Here is a 20,143-nt window from a genome sequence, read left to right on the forward strand (position 1 = left end):
CTATGTACTAATGGGTGCTGACCTGCATTAAATGAACATTAATGTGGTATTAGCTAATGCCCATGTAGTAAGCTCATTAAGGCATGTTATTTGCATGCACATTAGGGTCACTGCCAGAATCCCTATTAACCCCCCCCCCCCACAAAAAAATGCAAATGATCTGATTAAATACTAATGTTGAATATGTTATCCAGTGTTAACTATCCAGTGGGATATAGCATCCACATTAATAAATATGAGGTTTAATGTGGCCCAAAGAAGGCAGAACAGTTTACACCTCAATAGGTGTAGTTTACTTTCCTGCCACTGGTCCACATCTATTCTCTCCCACCCCCACAAACTCAAATTAGGGCTTCTGAGCATGACACCCCCTACCTCTTCCCTCCCCTGATAGATCAAAGGTTCCCTAGGCTCCCCGAGGCTCCCCTTCCATCACTGGATCCAACTCATCCCTCCTAAATGTGTTCTGAATCTTCACCAGAAAGAAGGACTGACAAGAATGTCAAATTCAAAATGACACTTACTGACCGTGCCCACGGGCTAACGTGCTTTGGGACACGGCAGACCCTTTGATGGAGTGGGGGGTAAAGAAGTAAGGGGGTGAGAAATTAGGATCCAGAGGAAAACAAGGAATACTGAAAGAAGAATTATGAGAGGGTATGCAAAGATCGGCAGAAGTTTAAGGGCCCTTTAAGAACCAATTGCTTCCATTGACCTCCTGGCTTCTAATTCTTCTGTAGAATCTTTCCCTATTAACGGGAAGATTAGGTAACAGTCACAACTCATGGCAGTGCCATATAAGTCTTTTGTGAGTGTTTCAGAAGCAAAAATATCATTTTGACTTTTCATGCAAAATTACATTATTTGTACAGTTCTACTGCCACCTACCTGAGGCTTGCTCCTGACATCTTAATCAGGTGTTACCGAAAACAGAGCTCCACATTCCTTCATGCACTGCAATTTGACTCATTCAAATTTGGCCCTGACCCTTTACAAACAGAGTTTCCATGGAAAACTTTAGGTACCAAGGATGTCAAACTGCAATTCTGGAGGGCCGCAAACTGGTCAGGTCTTTAGTATATTTCTATTAAATATGCATGAGTTATATTTGCATACACTGCCTCAACTGTATGCAAATTTATCTCATGTATATTCAGTAGGAGTATCCTGAAAATCAAACAGGTTTGTCGCACTCCAGAATTGCAGTTTGACACCCCTGCTTTAGACAGCTTTTAAAAATAGAGGATGGCTGCTAAGTTGTTATATTTTTGTAAGAGTTATATGATAGCATAAAAGAAAGGGGTTTCTTTCAGCTAGTTTTCCTAGGCCAGCCCAAGCACAAAGATATTTTAAATAGGTCAAAAATAAAAAATACTCCCATTGACATGAATGGAAGCTGCGTGGCTTCAGCAGCACTCCGGCGGAGACTTTCACTAACTTCGTTCTGAATATATTTTTTTAAAGCCTTGATGCTGATTTTCTGGTTTTGTGTACATTTCCATTTACAATAATTGGTATTCCATTTTTTTATTTTTTTAAACAAAGTGTACTTCAGAATTTGGGTGAATCAAGCCTGAGGAGTGTGCTTTTCTTGGGGTGATATTGGATCCCTGCTTCCTCTGTATGAGCACAGTTAACACTTTACTGCCACTGCTTGATGAGTTCATTAGGTGCTAGTTATTATCCGGAGCAGGAAGTCAAGTTCTTTGTGCATATCCCTTAAATATTATGCTCTATATCTAGGCTGCTGTCTGGATTCCTTTGCATGTCTCAGTTAAAACAGTGTCAAGAGCAAAAAAAAGAGCAAAAATATCCCAGGCAGGGAGCAAAATCAAAAGAAAAATGGGAGATCAAAAAACTATTTTAGTCAATAAATGTTTACCCATAGGCTAATAGGATACAATGTATGTAATGATTATTTCTTATTAAAACCAATCTGGCTTGCTGATGCGGTTTTAATAGGATACAATGTATGTAATGATTATTTCTTATTAGACTATGGGTAAACATTTATTGACTAAAATAGTTTTTTGATCCCCCATTTTTCTTTTCAATTAAAACAGTAAGATGTACCTTTACACTGAGATTCAGATTCCATCATGACCTAACCAATAACTCTGCCAGTTTTCTATTGGACTTGTGCACAGCCCGTTTGCCATGCTAAAACATTACTGTGTATATAGATCTTTAAATTCACCACTGGCAGAATGATTTTTCACATGTTCATATTCAGTTTAATTCCCTGTACACTGGGCAGCATTATGGGATGGCAGGACCAACTATCCACAGTCTACTCCCTGAAACAGTGTACAGTTTTTCTCAGTGTCTCAGGGAAAAAGGACTGCTAGCAACATTTCATTTTAATGTTATTTGCCCCAGATCTTTGCAGCACAGCCTGTGGTTCACAGGGATCTCTTGCAGGAAGGATGAATAGTGCCGTTTACAGTATTATTCTGAATCCCTCCAACTAAAGTAAAGCTCTTCCATACCCTGCGCTAGCTGTGTGTGTCACAATAGTAACTGAAAACTGAATGAAATGGGGGGAATCTGTTAGTGCCAAGTTTCTTCATTGGTAAGATTATTTTCTATAGTCACGTTATACCACAATCAATTGTGTTCGGCCAACTGCACTGGGTAATTGTGGTGAGCCACAGAAAAAAGTCCTGTACAGAGCCTCAGTTAGCCCTTCCTTTATATACGACTGACCTGATGTAACAAACCAGCAGAACCATTTCATTCTTTTTATTATAAACATGACTAAACTATACTTTCTTAGTAGACTGAATGCTATCTGTTTAGGAATATTTGTAGTTGCACTTTTTTTAAAGTAAATACATTATCCACTAACTTGATTCTTAATGTTTACAAATCAGGCAATCTTGGACCCCAGGGAATAGAACCACCAATGTTACAGAAGAGACGAAAAGGTAAGTACTGAGCCAAAATTTATAGCACTGCCAGCGTAGGCTGTTTGTGGCTCCCTAACTTTCTGCAATTCCAGCAGGTGCATACACTCCAATTGCCATCACCAGTTCCACCTCTCCTGTCCACTCCTCTGACTTTTCCTATGAGGCTCCTACTCAGGTTACTGTCACCAAAAGGCTCCATGCTACAGGTTATATAGAACAATAAATGTGGCACCATCCGTAACCAGCCATCATTAGGATTGCAGGGTTCTGCTGGTCCAGCTTTAATCACATGGTTTATGAACATCAGCAGAACCCTTTGTTACTGATACTAGATATTTATATGTCTAATTCCTTTTTTTTTCATACCTGTTTCCATGTATATGTTACCCTTCTCCAAAAAAGGACCCCGAGTGGCTTACAACATAGCAATCACATGCAACAACATATGCATCAGATCAAACATATACATCAGATAACAAAAGCATCAAAACAATAGCCTATACATCAAATATGTAATAACATACTGTATACAGAGAGAAAGTAAAGGGTAATTTTGTAACATTGTATGTAATTTATGCAGTAAAATACATGCATAAGTTACACAAAATTTCAAAGGGAACATATACATATACATTTGCTTTGAAAATTATCCCACCGAAAACACCCACATAAATAAGTTGCACCCACATAAATTACACCTATCTGAAGCAAGTAAATTTCCCATGTAAACTTAGGCACATACCTTTTAAAATCAAAACGCATTCATATAAGTGAAAACTCTACCACAAACCGCTCCTCCCAGAAATGCCTCCAAACAGTCCAGTTAAACTTAGTGGAAACTTGACATATGCATGTAAGTTTACCCACATATTGGGAGGCAATTTTACAAAACCCCATGTCCATTATGCATGGTAATGCAGATAGCAAAAGCATCAAATAGCCACATCTGGTAATTCTACAAATTTGACCTGGAGATTTTGGAATTCTAAAAAAAAAATTGCCAAGTTTCTGCTGCTGATGTGGCCTGCGTGGGCCCCAGATAAAATAGGAGGCACACTGCCTACACGGTTGGAAGAAGGAGCAGGGGGAGAGTTGGCTGGTTTAGCTAGAAGATGAGAAGTTCTTTCAGCCACATGGGTCCAAAGGAGGAGGCTGCTACCACTGGTGGGTTTGGGATGGGAAGAAAGAGAATAAGTGAGCAAATGTGAGAATGAGAGTGTGTGTTTGTGGGAGAGGAAGAAAAGTGAGAGTGAGTGGGAATGTGTGTGAGAATGGGCATGTGAGCGGGCAAGTGAATGACTGGGCAGGTATCTGTGAGAGAGAATGTGGAGTGGGCACATGTTATGAGTGTGCATGTGGAAGGAGAGAAATGAGAGTGAGTAAACATGTGTGTGTGAGAGTATGTGTGTGTGAGAGAGAAAACATTTATGTGTGTATAAGAGAGGAGAAAGCTTGTGTGCATGCCAACCGATTCCACCCCCCCCCCCTCCAAAATCCATGACAATATAAGAGACATTGGAAATCAAAAGTTCCCAGGGATACAAATGGAAATTTGCTTGACCGTGATTGCCCTGCAACCCAAACCTATATGTGCATACATGTTCAAAAGAGATAAAAAATGACTATCCTATATGATCAATGCCAATTTCCATCTGTCCTGCTCCCTCCCATAAAAGAAATCTGACATCATAAAGTCCCTTGCCAACCAATCAACTCATGAGTCAGTTGCTAGGCAGCTGGTTTAAAAGCTGGGTCTTCAAGGAGTTGCTGCTGTTGAGAAAAGGAATTTGCACCAGGTAAGTGCTGGGATTTCTCTAAACCTAAGGGTATTCTGTTTGCAGAGAGTTGTGTGCTTAAGCTGTAGAGCAGATTGGGGAAATATCTGTGTTTAAAAGTTTATAATATAAACTTGCCTGTTGAAGAATATGAGTGTCTGGTTTTCCCTCCCCAGCTCCCACCCTCCCCAGACTCAAATCTTGATATATATATATATCCGTATATATTTTATTTATAAATTCTTATATTCTGTGATGTTCAATACAGTAATCATTCAGCACTGAGCACATAGTAACATACATAATATAAATATTAAACAAAAAAGATCACAAAACAGGTACTTCTATTAAATAAAATCATAAATTAATTTGCAAAAGTCTGCTGTAAAAGGAATGGGTTTTTTTTTTTTTCTGATAATCAAATATTGTTCTCAGTTCTCTTGGCAATCCATTTCACAAAATGGGTCCCATAAAAGAAAATGCTCTTGAATGCCCCTCTTCTAATGTGTAATCATGTAATGATGGAACAACCAATAATGTCTGATTAACTGATCATAAAACTCAAGTAGGAGCATAGAATTATATGTACTTTTTAAAACAAGTACACTTTACAATAGGGGTGCAGTTCTTGCAGCATTCTTCTTCTTTAGGAGTATTCTTCTGACACCATTGCTATTAAGAGTCCATTACTCCATCTAAAAAGCCTTCAGCTATCCTGCTGATACTAGTACAGGTCTGCTGTCTCCTTTGGACTCTGGGCAACTCCACTCATCTCCTTAATGTAGCTATTCCACTTGCAATTTCTTCAACTACTGGGCACATGTATTGCCCTTAAGCATGGCTGCTGTAAAACAACAGTATCCAACTGAACATGCTCTATGCCAGGAGTAGGCAACGCCAGTCCTCAAGTGCCACAAGATCATCAAGCAAAGACATCCACACTGAATATTCATGAGATGCATTTACATGCACTGCCTCCATTCCATACAAATGCATCTCATACATATTCATTATGGACATCCTGAAAACCCAATTGGCTTGTTACGATTGGGCAATTGTCAGGTGTAGTGAACACCACCTGCAGGAGTGACTCCAGGTGGAGAGAAACAGGGGTTGCCGGAGAGCCTCTGATAATGGCTGGGGAGGAATCTGGTGCAGGCAGGAGTGTATAGAACTGGGTGATGGCTGGAACCTGTGGAGCTGAGTACTGACTGGCAAGGAGTCTGGTGCTGGCTGGAACCTGTGGAGCTGGATGCTAGCTGGAAGGTGTCTGTGGTGCTGGGAGTTGGCTGGAGGGAGTCTGATGCAGGCTGAGGGAATCTCTGATACAGGGTGCGTGGAAGTAAGGGTGAACTAGATACACAGGAACAGCATGGAGGTATGTGTGGAAGTGAATGTAGGTAAGCATGGTCTGAACACTGGAACTGGGTGCAGGTATGGGTGGAATCGGGATAGCATGCAGAAAAGTGTGAGACTGACTGTAGGTATGAGTGACTGGACTGAGGGAACCCGGGGAGACAAGACTCACAATGAATAAGATTAACCAGACAGCACTAACACTGAACATAAAACACAAAAGCCCGAAGGCAGCAATCAAGGAGGCAGGACACAATGTCCAAAGACAACAAGGCAGGGAAGGCAGCACAGAGGCAGAATGCCCGAAGGCAACACAGCAAGGCAGAAGCCCGAAGGCAACACAGCAAGGCAGAATTCTCGAAGGCAACACAGAGGCAGAAAGGAGGCTAGAGCAGGGAGCCCAAACAAGCTCGATTCCGAAGCACTGAGGCATTGGCTAGGCAGGGTTATATAGGAAGTCCAGGTCATGGAGCAGATAGGTAAACCAGAGTGGGCCAGCCAAGAGAGCGTACTTGTGAGGGACCTCTGGTGGTGAGGCGGCTGCACAGCAGCCATAGTTGTAACACTTGTGGCACTCAAAGACCGGAGTTGCCTAGTTTACTCAATGCCCTTTCCTATTAGGGTTCCTAAAAAGAAGCTCACTGTGAAACTACAGTCCATGGAGTTACACAGGCATTACAGTTTGAGGAGACATTCCCTCTCCTTCTCCCCCCACCCCCCCCCCTCTGACTTGGCAGGTGTCAGCACAGCCTTCTGAGGGTACCACTGAGGAGCACATTCTTTCTGTGGCCTTCAAGAGGTGCCCATCCCTACCACAGGTTGAGGTTGTAACATGAAGAAGAAATAAATTATCTCTGCTGAAATGTCAGCATCACAGCCAGAGATCTTACTCCTCCTCCTCTCCCCTCCCCCCCCCCCACCACCACCATAGCCACATGTAACATTAACCGTATCAAGGCAAGTAAATAAATCATGGGCAGCTGTATATGATTGCAAAAGTATAAGTAGCTTTAAAGAGAAATCCATTGCTAGGTGAGAGTGGCGAGATGGCTTACCAATATGGTCTGTTGGATAGGATGCATATAGTGGGGTGATGATTGTGTTTACCTCAGCAAACCTGATGATGTTGGAGATGTGCCCAGGCAGATACCTCCTGATGGATACTGAAGTGGAAGAGCGTGATTTCATGCTTGATAACTATCTACAGCCCCTAGATCAAAGAAGAAAGGAAAGAAATGTTTCAAGCAGTGGAGCCATTTCTTGTAACATCCAGACTTACAGTGTTCGGAGGCGACTTTACTTGTTTGGAGAGTAGTTTAGATTGAGCCTAAAGCTCCTGGTTATGATGAAATTACCTGTACAGGCAGGCACATGAATGATTAAACAGATAAATCTAATAGATAAGTAACAACAACACTTTCCCAGATATCCAGGATTTACATTGACCAGTGGTACACAGAAAAGCCAGATTGACTGCACAGCACAGGTACAAATTGTACCTTTTGGCTTTTCTGATCACTGTATAGTAAATTGTCTATTGAACACTTCTGAGATCATCAATGTGAACTAAATTTAAGGTCTTGCTTTCCCTAGTCTCAAATCTTGATATACAGACTACTATTCCCCTACAATTTGTTCTCTAACCCAATTAGGGCGTTGGGGAACAAACTGTACATAAAAGGAGTCAATTACTGGCCTCACACAAATAAGGCAAAATTATCGTGACTTAATTTAAAGAAATAGTAGGTCATTATAGACCATTGGCAAATGGAGTAAATGAAAGCAAATTATTAAAATGAGATGTGTAAAGACATAAATGCCATAAATCTTATTTTACAAATTGTTACAAAGAACATGGCATCAGAACTAACAAAGTGCTGAACTTTATCTGATGTCTCTTGCCACACAATGGGCTTTAGGCATTTTCAAATAAAGCACTCAATGATTTACCAGTTCGCTGAAAACTATTATGCATATCTAAACTTCAATGTATCACAAGCAATCCCTAGCAAAAACAATCCCTATGTAAAGGAACAATTCATTGCTCAACACCAACATTCAAATGAGTATCTAACAAGTCCGACATAGGCCTATGTTTCGACGGGAAAACCCGTTCTTCCTCAGGGGTCAAATTATCTTTTCCTGTGATATATTTATTTGAAAATACCCGAAGCCCATTGTGTGCAAGAAACATCAGATAAAGTTCAGCACTTTGTTAGCTCTGATGCCATGTGAAATAATGTCTCTGCAACTCTCTTTTTATTAATTTGTATTGTCATTAGAGGTGTTTGGCTGCATTGATATTCAGAAAATGAAAATAAACCAAATAAATTTAAGGAACCTAAGCATTTACAAGAAATTAAAAATGAAATGATATATAGACCAGCAGCGAGATGGGGGCTATCTGGTCTTGTGCATTGGCTGCCATAAGAACATAAGAACATAAGAAATTGCCCTGCTGGGACAGACCAAGGGTCCATCAAGCCCAGCATCCTGTTTCCAACAGAGGCCAAAAACCAGGCCACAAGAACCTGGCAATTACCCACACACTAAGAAGATCCCATGCTACTGATGCAATTAATAGCAGTGGCTATTCCCTAAGTATAATTGATTAATAGCCATTAATGGACTTCTCCTCCAAGAACTTATCCAAACCTTTTTTGAACCCAGCTACACTAACTGCACTAACTACCTTCTCTGGCAACCAATTCCAGAGCTTTATTGTGCGTTGAGTGAAAAAGAATTTTCTCCGATTAGTCTTAAATGTGCTACTTGCTAACTTCATGGAATGCCCCCTAGTCTTTCTATTATTCGAAAGTGTAAATAACCGAGTCACATCTACTCGTTCAAGACCTCTCATGATCTTAAAGACCTCTATCATATCCCCCCTCAGCCATCTCTTCTCCAAGCTGAACAGTACCTACATATTACGTACCTACATATTGGTGATCATATGTGTGTCCCTGGTGCAAAGAGCTCCTAGCACTCAGAAAAAGAATCCGAGCTCTGAAGGCTCGACCATGTAGGAGTTTGTGTAGAGAAGAATACAGAAGATACCATTAGAGACATAGTAGAGCAGGCTCACTTCCAATCTGTTAGCCCCTGTGTTGATTTAGAGGATTAAGGTCTCCTGGAAGGAAAGCATGGCTTTGGTGTTGCAGGAAGTGATTCTGTAGCTAGGACCTGACTTTTGGGAATGAAGTGCCCTCCTGTACTGAAGATGTATCTCCAGGGGTGTGTGCCCTGGCTTGCCTTATTATTGGTGACTCAATTATTAGAAATGTAGATTGCTGGATGGCTGGTGAGCATGCGGTTCGCTTGGTATCTTGCTTGTCTGGTGTGAAAGTGGCGACTTCATACATCACCTAGAGGCCTATGAACTAAGCTGAAAAGTATTTTTGCAAATTGAGGCATAGATGAAAAAATACACAAATTGCCAAAATTGAACAAAAATTCAGAAATTTCAGAGTTTTGGCCTGCATACGGATTCTCCTGGACCTCCCAGCAATCTCGACAGATCTTCCATTCATTAGCAGAGGTCACCACTTAAGACCTGCTGGTCCCAGAACACAAAGGCTCAACCCGAGGGGAATGTGGGCTGGTAAAGGCAAAGCTCCAGCCAGGCCTCTGCCTCATCTGACTCCGCCTGCTAATGGTGGGAACCTGCGGGGCTCCTCCCTGCAGGTTGTGCCAACTCCATCTCGGTCCAAGGGTCCACGCTTCCAACAAAGATTGAATGGGTATAAGGAATATACACAATAAAGCTCTGGAATTTGTTGCCAGAGGATGTGGTTAGTGCAGTTAGTGTAGCTGGGTTCAAAAAAGGTTTGGATAAGTTCTTGGAGGAGAAATCCATTAATGGCTATTAAACAAGTTTACTTAGGGAATAGCCACTGATATTAATTGCATCAGTAGCATGGGATCTTCTTGGTGTTTGGGTAATTGCCAGGTTCTTGTGGCCTGGTTTGGCCTCTGTTGGAAGCAGGATGCTGGGCTTGATGGACCCTTGGTCTGACCCAGCATGGCAATTTCTTATGTTCTTATGTAAGGAGGAGGGAGAATAAGAAAAGGAAATTGAGCATTCACTCACAACAAAGATATTTTGTATAGTCCATAGAGTACAACTCTCCTATCTTGAGATAGAATGGACTGTGTTAGTACTACACCATTAACCTTTTGCTATTTCTAATAGGCATTTTTCTAATCTATTCAATTTTTGTCTGGGAAATGAGAGACACTGCATTTGGTAAAATTGTGATGTACCTTGAGGAAGAGCTAGAAGACTCCGAGATTGATGAAGTGAAACAACAGTGGGTCAAATTAAAAGGAACCATTACAAATCTTTATGTAAGAAAAGTAAACAAAAGTAAGAGAAAAAAGAAACCAATCTGGTTTTCAAAGGAGGTGGCTAAATAAAGACAAAAGAACAACATTTAAGGATTACAAAGTATCCCAAAAAGAGGAACACGGGGAAGAACATCTGGTGGAGCTGAAGGAAACAAGGAAAAAGGTTGGGGAGGCAAAAAGTCAAATGGAATGAAGAATTGCCAAAGAGGCAAAGTGAGGTAACAAAACATTTTTCAGATATATCAGAGAAAGGAGGAAGGGCAGAGGTTGTACTGTAAAATTGAAAGGCGACAAGAAGCAATGTGTAGAGAACAATGAAGAAATATTAAACAAATACTTCAGTCTGGTTTTCACTAAAGAAGACCCTGGCAAAGGACCATTGCTGGTTGAGAAGAGCAGGAATTAGAGAGGGAAGATGCAATCCCATTTACAGAAAAGAATATATGGGAAGAAGTAGGAAAACTGAAAATAGACATGGCCAGAGGGCCAGATGAGATACATCCCAAGATACTAAGGGAGCTCAGAGATGTGCTATCAAGACCATTGAAAGACCTGTTTAATGGATCCCTAGAAACGGAAGTGGTGCTGTAAGACTGGAAAATAGTGGTTGTGGTCCCGCTTCTCAAAGGTGTTAAAAGGGAAGAGAATGGAAACTACAGTCTCGTTTTCCTTCTTCAGAGGTAGGTAAATTAGTGGAAAATCTACTGAAGGAAAGGATAGTGAACTATCTTTATTCCTGTGGGTTGCTGGACCCAGGACAACATGGTTTCACCAGAGGAAGGTCCTGTCAAATAAATGTGATTGACTTTTTTGATTGGGTGACTAGATAATTAGATCAAGGAAGAAAATTTGACGTGATTTACTTGGATTGCAGTAAAGTTTTTGAATCAGTTCCTCATAGGAAGCTCATAAATAAAATGAGAAGCCTGGGAGCGGGAATGGATTGCAAACTGATTGACTGACCCGAGACAGTGGATCCTACTCTGAAGAGAGAACAGTATTAAGTGGAGTGCCTCAAGGATCAGTTTTGGGACAGGTCCTGGTCAATATCTTTTTTGAGTGACGGTTCGGCGGGGTTAGAGGGAAAAGTTTTTTTGTGGATAAAACTATAGAGTGGACATGCTTGAAGGAGTTGAGAGAATGAAAAGCGATTTAAGAAAGTTTGAACAATGGTTGAAGGTTTGGCAGCTGGGATTCAGTGCCAAGAACTGCAGAGTTATGCATTTGGGGTGTATTAATCCAAAGCAGCTGAAATTGATGGGAGTGAAATACTACTGTCCACAAACAGGAAAGGGACCTTGGGGTGATAGTGTCTGGAGATCTGAAGGCAATGAAGCAATGTGACAAAACGGTAGTTAAAGCCAGGGGGATACCGGGCTGCATAGAGAGAGGAATAACCAGCAGGAAAAGAGAGGGGATAATGCACTTGTACAGGTATTTGGTGAGGCCTTAACTGGATTGTTGTGTTCAGTTTTGGAGACTGTATCTCAAAAAAGACAGATAAGATGGAAGCATTCCAGAGAAGGGCTACCAAAATGGTATGGGGTCTGTATTGGAAGACTTATGAAAAGCAGCTGATGGAACTATATATACCCTGGAGGAGAGGAGGTGCAGGGGAGATATGAAACCAAATTCAGATATCTGAAAGATAGTAATGAATGGAAAAGGAAACTGTAGAATTAGAGGGTCATGAAATGGACTCAGAACCAACATCAGAAAAGATTTCTTCACTGAGAGGATGGCGAATGCCTGGAATGCCCTCCTGGAAGTCATGATGAGGACAAGAACATTAATGGAGTTCAAAAGGACATGGGATAATCACTGCAGATCCCTGGAGGTTAAAGGATGGAAATGAAGGAATGGAGTAACCTATATTTAGCTTTAGGTGTAACATTTATGCATGAGGGTAACCTGCACAGAATGGCAGTTGCTACCCTTTACTGAAGGCAAAGGGGTAACCTGCACAACTGCCAGTTACTACCGTAAGCAACTTGCTGGGCAGCCTGGATGGACCTTTTGGTCTTTACCATCATTTTACTGTTACTATTTTACCGGAAATGTCCACAAGGTGTCAGTGTTTCCTCGGCATTCAGAAACTGTATTATTATAATAAGTTAAATTGACTGCACTGATCCATTGTTCTTTATAGAATATCTAACATATTGCTTCATAAATTATAGTTACTGATATCAGTGTAGTAATAAACAGTTAATTTCTAAATGGCCTGACATAGAAAGAGGAATACAGAAAATTTATGCCAGGAGCCATTTCAAGCTGCTCAGAAAAACAGTGACATTGAATAGCTCTAACAACAGGACAAACAACTGGAAAATGGCTGAATGCCAACATAAAAGTTGTCTGTCAGCCAAGATGATCCAGCAAAGTCAGATGCTTTAAACACAGCCTAGTAAACACTATCTTACAAGCCGTTTGTATTACAACACTGAATTCGGAGGAGCTGATGCTCAAACTGATGAACTTGAAAGTGTTAAAATCTGTGGTTTGCATTCTTTGTCATATCTATGAGATTAGGATGCTAGACACAAATATTCTGCTTTAAAATATGCTCTCTTTTTCCCTCTGCACCCTGATTGCTTTTTTATTTCCATATGCCTTAACATTTTATTCCCTTTACTTTTTACTTAGGGCTTAGGAAAACTGGGGATATTTGACAATGCTCAGAGGCCAACCAGGGTTCTGAGTTGCCTGTAGAGCTAACAAACAGGCCGATACAGTACAGTGCGCTCCAGCGGAGCGCACTGTTAACCCACATTTGGACGCGCGTTTTCGACGCACTAGCTGTACCCCTTATTCAGTAAGGGGTAATAGAGTGTCAAAAACGCCTGAAACTGCATGTTGCTGCAAATGCATGTTGATGGCCCTATTAGTTATTCCCGCGCGATTCACTAAGCAAAATGTGCAGCCAAGCCGCACATTTTATTTTCAGAAATTAGTGCCTACCCAAAGGCTATCAGCAGGTTTGAGAACCGACGCCGGCAAATTTGAGTGTTGGCTGTCAAACTTGTTGACAGCCGCCGCTCCTGTCCAAAAGGAGGCACTAGGGTTGCGCTAGTGTCCCTAGCGCTTCTTTTTATCGTGGGCCCTAATTTGAATAATTTTTTTTCTGAATCGCGCGCACAGGAGAGCGGGCGCTCACCCGCTCTTTTTACTGTATTGGCCTGTTTTTTATGCTGCCAGCAGCTGCAGCAGAATATTGGCTCACCTGCTGGAAGCCATAGGCAGAAGAAGGAAGTCCATGCTCCATACACTGCCAAATAATAATCCCAATTTTCCTAAACTCTGCTTATATATTAGTGGTTTTGCCCTTACTTTGCGTCTTTTCTTTCTTGCATTGCTAGACAGGCAGATATATTTTGATCTACACTTGCTTCTTAACTTCCAAAACATTTATTTCAGAACAATGAACAATCATTGCACTTACTATAAGATAAAATGGATTCAAGAATAACTGTAAAGAGTCTCTGGATTGTTACAGCTGTGATGATTTTTTCTGGAATACTTCAGGTGAATTCAGGAGGTTAAAAAGCAATGCATTCTTTCAAGATCTCAGATTGAGAAAGAGAGAGGGGGTTACAGGATTAGCCTGTGTCTAAGATGGAGCATTCCCTGTCCAAAGAACAACTGCTCCAGGATGCCTTGGGGTCTCTGGGGACCAACTACACTTTGATAGGCTGATGTAATAAAACCCATGCTAAAATCAGAGTTAGATTTTAGCGCAAGTTTTATTTAATGTGTGTGTTATGAAAAGCGTTCCCCGCTGGATGCAGGAAGCTAATGACATAGAAATAAAGCAGGAATAAAAAAAAAAGCTTGCTAAACTGAAACAAATGTGCTTTTTTTTTTTTGACTCATGGTCCATTTGCATACTATCCCATGCTAAAAGAAGAAAAAGTTCCCTGAACTCCCTAGTGCAGCTCCTCCTTCCAGCATACTTAACTCCCTCCCTCTCATCTTACAAAGACATTGGGCTAAGCAAGGCAGGGTCTGGATCTGGGTCCAGTCTAGAATGGTCTTCCTCCTCCTCCTCCTAGCCCCCCATCCCCTTAAAAAATTAAATTGGGTAAGCAGAACCTTGAGCCCTCCAAATCCCCACCACCACCAGGCAACCTCTGCTGGAAAAGGACTAGCAGCCAATTGGTTCCTTCACTGTCACATGTCAGTGAAACGACCAGTTCACTTTGAGAAGTTTTTCCCTTCAGAATTCTGAAAGAGGATTGGTCCTTTCCCTGACATGTGACAGTGGAGGACCCCATCTGCTGCCATTGAAGGAACAGTGCTGTTGGAAGAGGTGACGTCTTCTCCAGCTGGGGTTCCTGGGTGCAGGGAGGGGTAGGATTTGGAAGGCTCTCTCTCTCTGTTAATGGGTAAGAGGGGGTTCCAGAGGTGGGAGTTCTGCTGGGCTGGATTTATCTTTTTTAAGGTATGAGGAAGGGGGCTGGGAAGGGAAGAAAGACCTACTAGACTGAACCTAGACCTGACCCTGCCTCAACTTTTTTTAAAGGTTAGATGGCTCTGCATGCATGGGAGGGAAGACTCACCCGGCCTGCCCAAGTGGAGCTTGGGTGCCCTCCTCTTTACTGTGGTGTTAAACTCCTGCCTCTGACCAAGAATTAAACTTCCCATGGTTAAAGGAGGCACACTAGGCAACCTCCTCACTAGCTCTTCTCCTTGCATTAAAGGGTAACAGCTAATAAAGCTCATTACCGTTCAATTAGCATGAGACACACTAATCTTGCCGTGGGCATTTTAGTGCTGGTTTCTCTGGTCCTAAAACCCATGTTACATACTGGGGGTTAGTAAAACCGGTGCTAAAACAGGAGTTAAACCCCATGGTAGGGTCAGTGCAGCTTATTACATTGGCCCCTGAGTAAGAAAATGTGCAAACAGATAATGTCAGGAGGGTGAGATGAACCACAATGCATCACTAATGACCTTTTAGATCAAAGGTTGCATGGCCCTGCAGTGCAACCAAGCTAATCAATACAACCACAGGTCATCAGGTGGCAGTGTAACAAAAGGAAACATATATTATACGCCGTGCTCACACATGTTCCCGTCTTTTGTCATACTTTAATGTATTACGGTAATTAGCTCCTGACTGTAACATCCAGTGATACAGTTTAACTGCTCTCTGTAGAAACAAATAGGTATATTAGTACATAAATGATGATAGCCTCTTGAAACAGAGCATTTTCCAATACTTTTTAAAAAGTTTCTATTTGCAAGCAGTTTTAGGCTATTTGGAAAAAATACATTTTGTAGAACTATGTGCCATTGGGGTGGATTTTTCTAGGTAATAGTACAATGTTGGCTGATCAAATTTTGGGCAGATGATTAATGAGCTATTCATTTCCAGCTATTTGTTTTTGTACATTTGCTAAAGCTTGTAGATATGATTTTGTTTTTTTTATCCTCTTTCTACTTATTTCTAGGCGTTGAAGGATAAGCAATCATAGCCCCACCATGGTACCTGCAGAGCCTGATTTAAAATTTGGGCGACCATAGGGACTGTGGTGCAGATGGGCTATGGATAGGGTAGAGGGGGAAAGGAGATTGGTGGGAATGAGCTGGGTTGGGGAGAATAATGACTGGTGGGACTTTGCTTGCATAGCTTTTGTTTTGGCAACATGTAATTTGTGTTGGTTCAGCACTCCCAGTCATTTTAAAAGTTGGCTCCTATGTTCATTCAGGCTGGCCTCTCTTCAGCAGGGTTGTCAGCATGAACTCTCAGACCCTGTAGTGATCCTGCCCCTTTTGCCCAGATGAGCTTTTTCAGGCTGATATTCCAAACGACACTTAGCCAGAATAATGGTCCTACTTATCCTGCTAAGTGAATGCTGAATATCCAGCTAATAATATAAGTCAGGGGCGGGAATGGGAATAACAGACAGGCCGATACAGTAAGGACGTGGAAGAAGGAGTGCGGTAGTGCCGGGCGCACCCTCATTTGCCGCACGCACAGTCCGGATCACATACCGCTCGATACAGTATTTAAATGGCACGCAAATGCAAGCCGCGTCCATGAAGCGTCCATGAAGCGCAATCCATTTTACTGTATAGAGCGCTATACAGCACCTATACAGTATCCTGGGTGCGCTGGTACCGGTCATTTCAAATGTCATTTGAAATGACAGATACCAGGAAGATACCAGGAAGTGGATACAGGAGAAGGGCTGGTGCAGTTTGTTTTGTTGTCCTGTGCAAATGATTGCTTCACTGCCTGACCCCCTCATCCCCCAGGACAAGACCTTTAGAGGAGCCAGGATCGGGCAAACTTTCCCCCAGCCCCCGCTCACCTGCCCTGGCCGTGTCCATGGGTGCCGGTCTCCCGTGCGGGCGCGCTGACAGCTCCGGAGCAGCCCCAGTCCTCTCTCCCCTCCTCCCGGGGGCAGCCGGCGGCGAGAGCAGCTTCAGCAGCCCGGGGCGGATCGGACGCTCCCCATGCGAGGTGGCTTCCAGCAGCCCTCACCGGCGAAGGTGCATGAGCGCACGCTGTGACCTCGGACGTCCAGCCGGGCGCTCAGGTCACGGCTTGCGTTCATGCACCTTCGCTGCCATGAGCACACGCCGTGACCTCGGACGTCCAGCCGGGCGCTCAGGCCACGGCTTGCATTCATGCACCTTCGCTGCCATGAGCGCACGCCGTGACCTCGGATGTCCAGCCTGGCGCTCAGGTCACGGCGTGCGTTCATGCACCTTTGTCGGCGGGGGCTGCTGGAAGCCGCCTCGCATGAGGAGCGCCCGATCCGCCCCGGGCTGCTGAAGCCACTCTTGCCGCCGGCTGCCCCAGGGAGGAGGGGGAGAGAGGATTGGGGCTGCTCCGGAGCTGTCGGCATGCCCGCATGGGAGACCGGCACCCATGGACGCGACCAGGGCAGGTGAGCGGGGGCTGGGGGAAAGTTTGCCCGATCCTGGCTCCTCTAAAGGTCTTTTCCCGGGGGGTGAGGGGGTCAGGCAGTGAAGCAATCATTTGCATGCGCTCATGCACCTTCGCCGGCGGGGGCTGCTGGAAACCACCTCGCATGGGGAGCGCCCGATCTGCCCTGGGCTGCTGAAGCCTCACAGGAAAGTTTGCCCATGAAATTTCGTCTCTCTCTGCTGGGGCTTGCCTGACGCTCCACACTAACGCAGGGGTAAGGGTAGGCGGTAAATTAGCAGGTTAAACGCGGCAAAACTGCAGGTTAAAAAGGCGATAATCGGGGCGCACGTTTCTGTATCGGAGGGAATAGCTAATCCGATTTATTTACATATCATATACATGCTGCGGGCGGAAAGGGTTACCCGTTGATTTCAAGAAGCGGTAAGGATGGGTTAAAAGGGATTGTGAATCACGGGTTGGACTTACGCGGCCAAATTGTGGGTACAAAGCGGGTTAGAAGCAGGGTAATCGTGGCCACGCTTTACTGTATCGTCCTGAGAGTTAGCCAGTTAATCTATCTGGCTACCTCTGGTCAGGCCACAGGGCTCTCTTAAAATTAGCTGGATAAAGTTAGTTGCCGCCCTGTTGCTTATATAGCACTAGTTAGCCGGAGACGTTTGTCCAGCTAACCAGCAGAGCCACACAGCGGCTGAATATGGACCTCGCTGTGACCATGGAAACCCATGTGAGGGTGTGGCTCCTGCATGGTTTGCCAGCGTGTGCTGGTTCACAGTTCCCTGCGCTCGGTTGTCTGTGTTTCATTTGCCAAAATCCAGGCCTGGATTCCTGGGATCATTTCGTAGCAGAATGCTGCTGGGGTTTGCAGCTCATAGCATCTGGGCTTTCCTGCTGGCTCCCCATCCAGCTACATGCCAGTGCTTACCTTATTTAGCATCTGAAATCTAACAAGCTTAGGCTCATGTTGTTGGGATAGGGTTGGGGGTGGCAGGAGTGATGTCCTAGTATAAATGTCTGTAATTTTGCCAGTTTATGCAGCCTTCTGTTACATAATAATTGCATTTTTTTCCCACACTAGAATTATTGTGCTCCATTATGAGTATGAAATTTAAATTTCCTGTTTCAAAAATAAAGGTATCTTGAAATGTAACACAGTACCAAATGAGCTGTGTGCTCACTACCGATGTGCCTGAGCGCTTAGACATTCTTAAGGTGGCTTCAAACAGAAAAAGTTCAAGAACCACTGTTCTTTGCCATCCGTGTCCTGCCAAATCTGCAGTCAGTTTGGGAACTCTGCCAGTAACTGATGACAAACGTACCCAAGTGATATGCCCAGGGAGAGTGGTGCTTGCTGAGATAGCAGACAGGGGTAAATGAGGGGGCAGCAGTATATAGACCTGTCAGCAAAGTCTATAATAATCCCAGCATTCTGGACACTATAAGTGACAGAAAGAGCAGGCACGGAACTGAAAGTGAATTTTAAAACAAATGCATTTTGTAGGGGATGATGGAATAGAGCTGTATTTTCATGGAAAAAGGATGGCTGCTTTGTTCTCAAGTGGCAAACAAAGAATTGCATTTGGTGTGATCATCAGTAACTCATGAAAGAACTCCGTGCTGCACCCAGTCATGTATTTTTTAGACAGAATACTGAATGGTTTCCACTGTTGCAGACTGTGGATTATGTACCTCCTGACTTGGAGCTGAACTGATTTAGCTCCAGATACCTGCCTGATCTTCCCAGGCAAAGTCTCTCTGCAGCTGGCGCACTATTGATGCAGGCTTATGAAGTGTTTCCAGTTATCCGCAGGGCTCTTGTGCTTCCTTGTAGCGCCTTACGCAGCTGAAAACATTGAGGAAATAGTGTGAGGGGATTGGAGAGCTAGTGCAGAGGAGATCAAAGGAGTTGTAAACAGAGGAGGACATGGCAGGGTGCCACATAGGGTTCTCTTACTGCAGGGATGGTGATCTAAAACGACAGGGTATGCAGCCTCAATATATTAAAAGCTTGAGCTAAACCTCTAAGCAGGGGGGTAGGTTTTGTTTTGTTTTGTTTTTTGCAAGGTTTATCTTTTTTTTGTTTTTAAAAGCACAGCCCATTTTCCCTTTGATTATAATTGAAAAATTCTAAATGAATCAATCGCTCTTTGTGCTGGCTTGTTTCGGAGTGGCATGCCACACAAACTGAGAACCAGGTTTGCACTTGCTTTTACATGCACCCGGGCCAGCTTTAACTCTGTAGAGCCGTGAAGTTGCATCTCAGGAAGGAATCATAATTCACTGTCTGGCCAAGACTAGCTGTAGGATACCTTGGATTAGGTTTGTGTTGGTGGCTCCCCCTCCTCTATTCTGATTGTACAGCAGAAATTCTGGCAAAATCAACCCCATCCAGTAGTGGCATGGGTGACTGCAAACTTGACATGTTAGTTTGTTCCCTGGTGGTCAAAGTTGAAGTGAGTTCTATGAGAGCGACTTCCTTTTCACTCTGTTCTACACATTAGGAACTAGAATACTTCTGAAAGCAAATGAACTCTAGTACTATCATTTTTTCTTTTATACATTTCTATTGCTTTCCTTGCAACAAGTTCAACACAAGGTGGCTTATAGCAAGTAAATGCAACTCTTACATCTCTGTTTCATTTGCCACTACCTCTCGTAAATGCTTCCTGTAATTTGACAAGGGGGCAGAACGCAAAGACAGATTGCCCAAACCTTAATGCACTACGATGAAAAATATATATATATTTTCACCTTTGTAATGCCAGGCATGTGAAAATAAAAACTTACACCCTAAAGAAAAGTCAATATGGCTTTGAAAAAAAAAAAAAGAAGATGACTGGGAAAACTGTATCCTGGGT

General features: G+C 43.2%; 1 protein-coding gene across 1 annotated transcript in view; it reads left to right on the forward strand.

The window, feature by feature from the left end:
- SCEL (sciellin) overlaps nucleotides 1–20,143 on the forward strand; it is a 241,197-nt gene that overhangs the window by 90,827 nt on the left and 130,227 nt on the right. The window contains exon 10 of the mRNA XM_029603190.1: nucleotides 2,874–2,927. Coding sequence (XP_029459050.1) covers nucleotides 2,874–2,927 — 54 coding nt within the window. The remainder of the gene's footprint in view (nucleotides 1–2,873; nucleotides 2,928–20,143) is intronic.

This window comes from Rhinatrema bivittatum, chromosome 5, assembly GCF_901001135.1.
Source record: "Rhinatrema bivittatum chromosome 5, aRhiBiv1.1, whole genome shotgun sequence".
NCBI classification, from domain to species: domain Eukaryota; kingdom Metazoa; phylum Chordata; class Amphibia; order Gymnophiona; family Rhinatrematidae; genus Rhinatrema; species Rhinatrema bivittatum.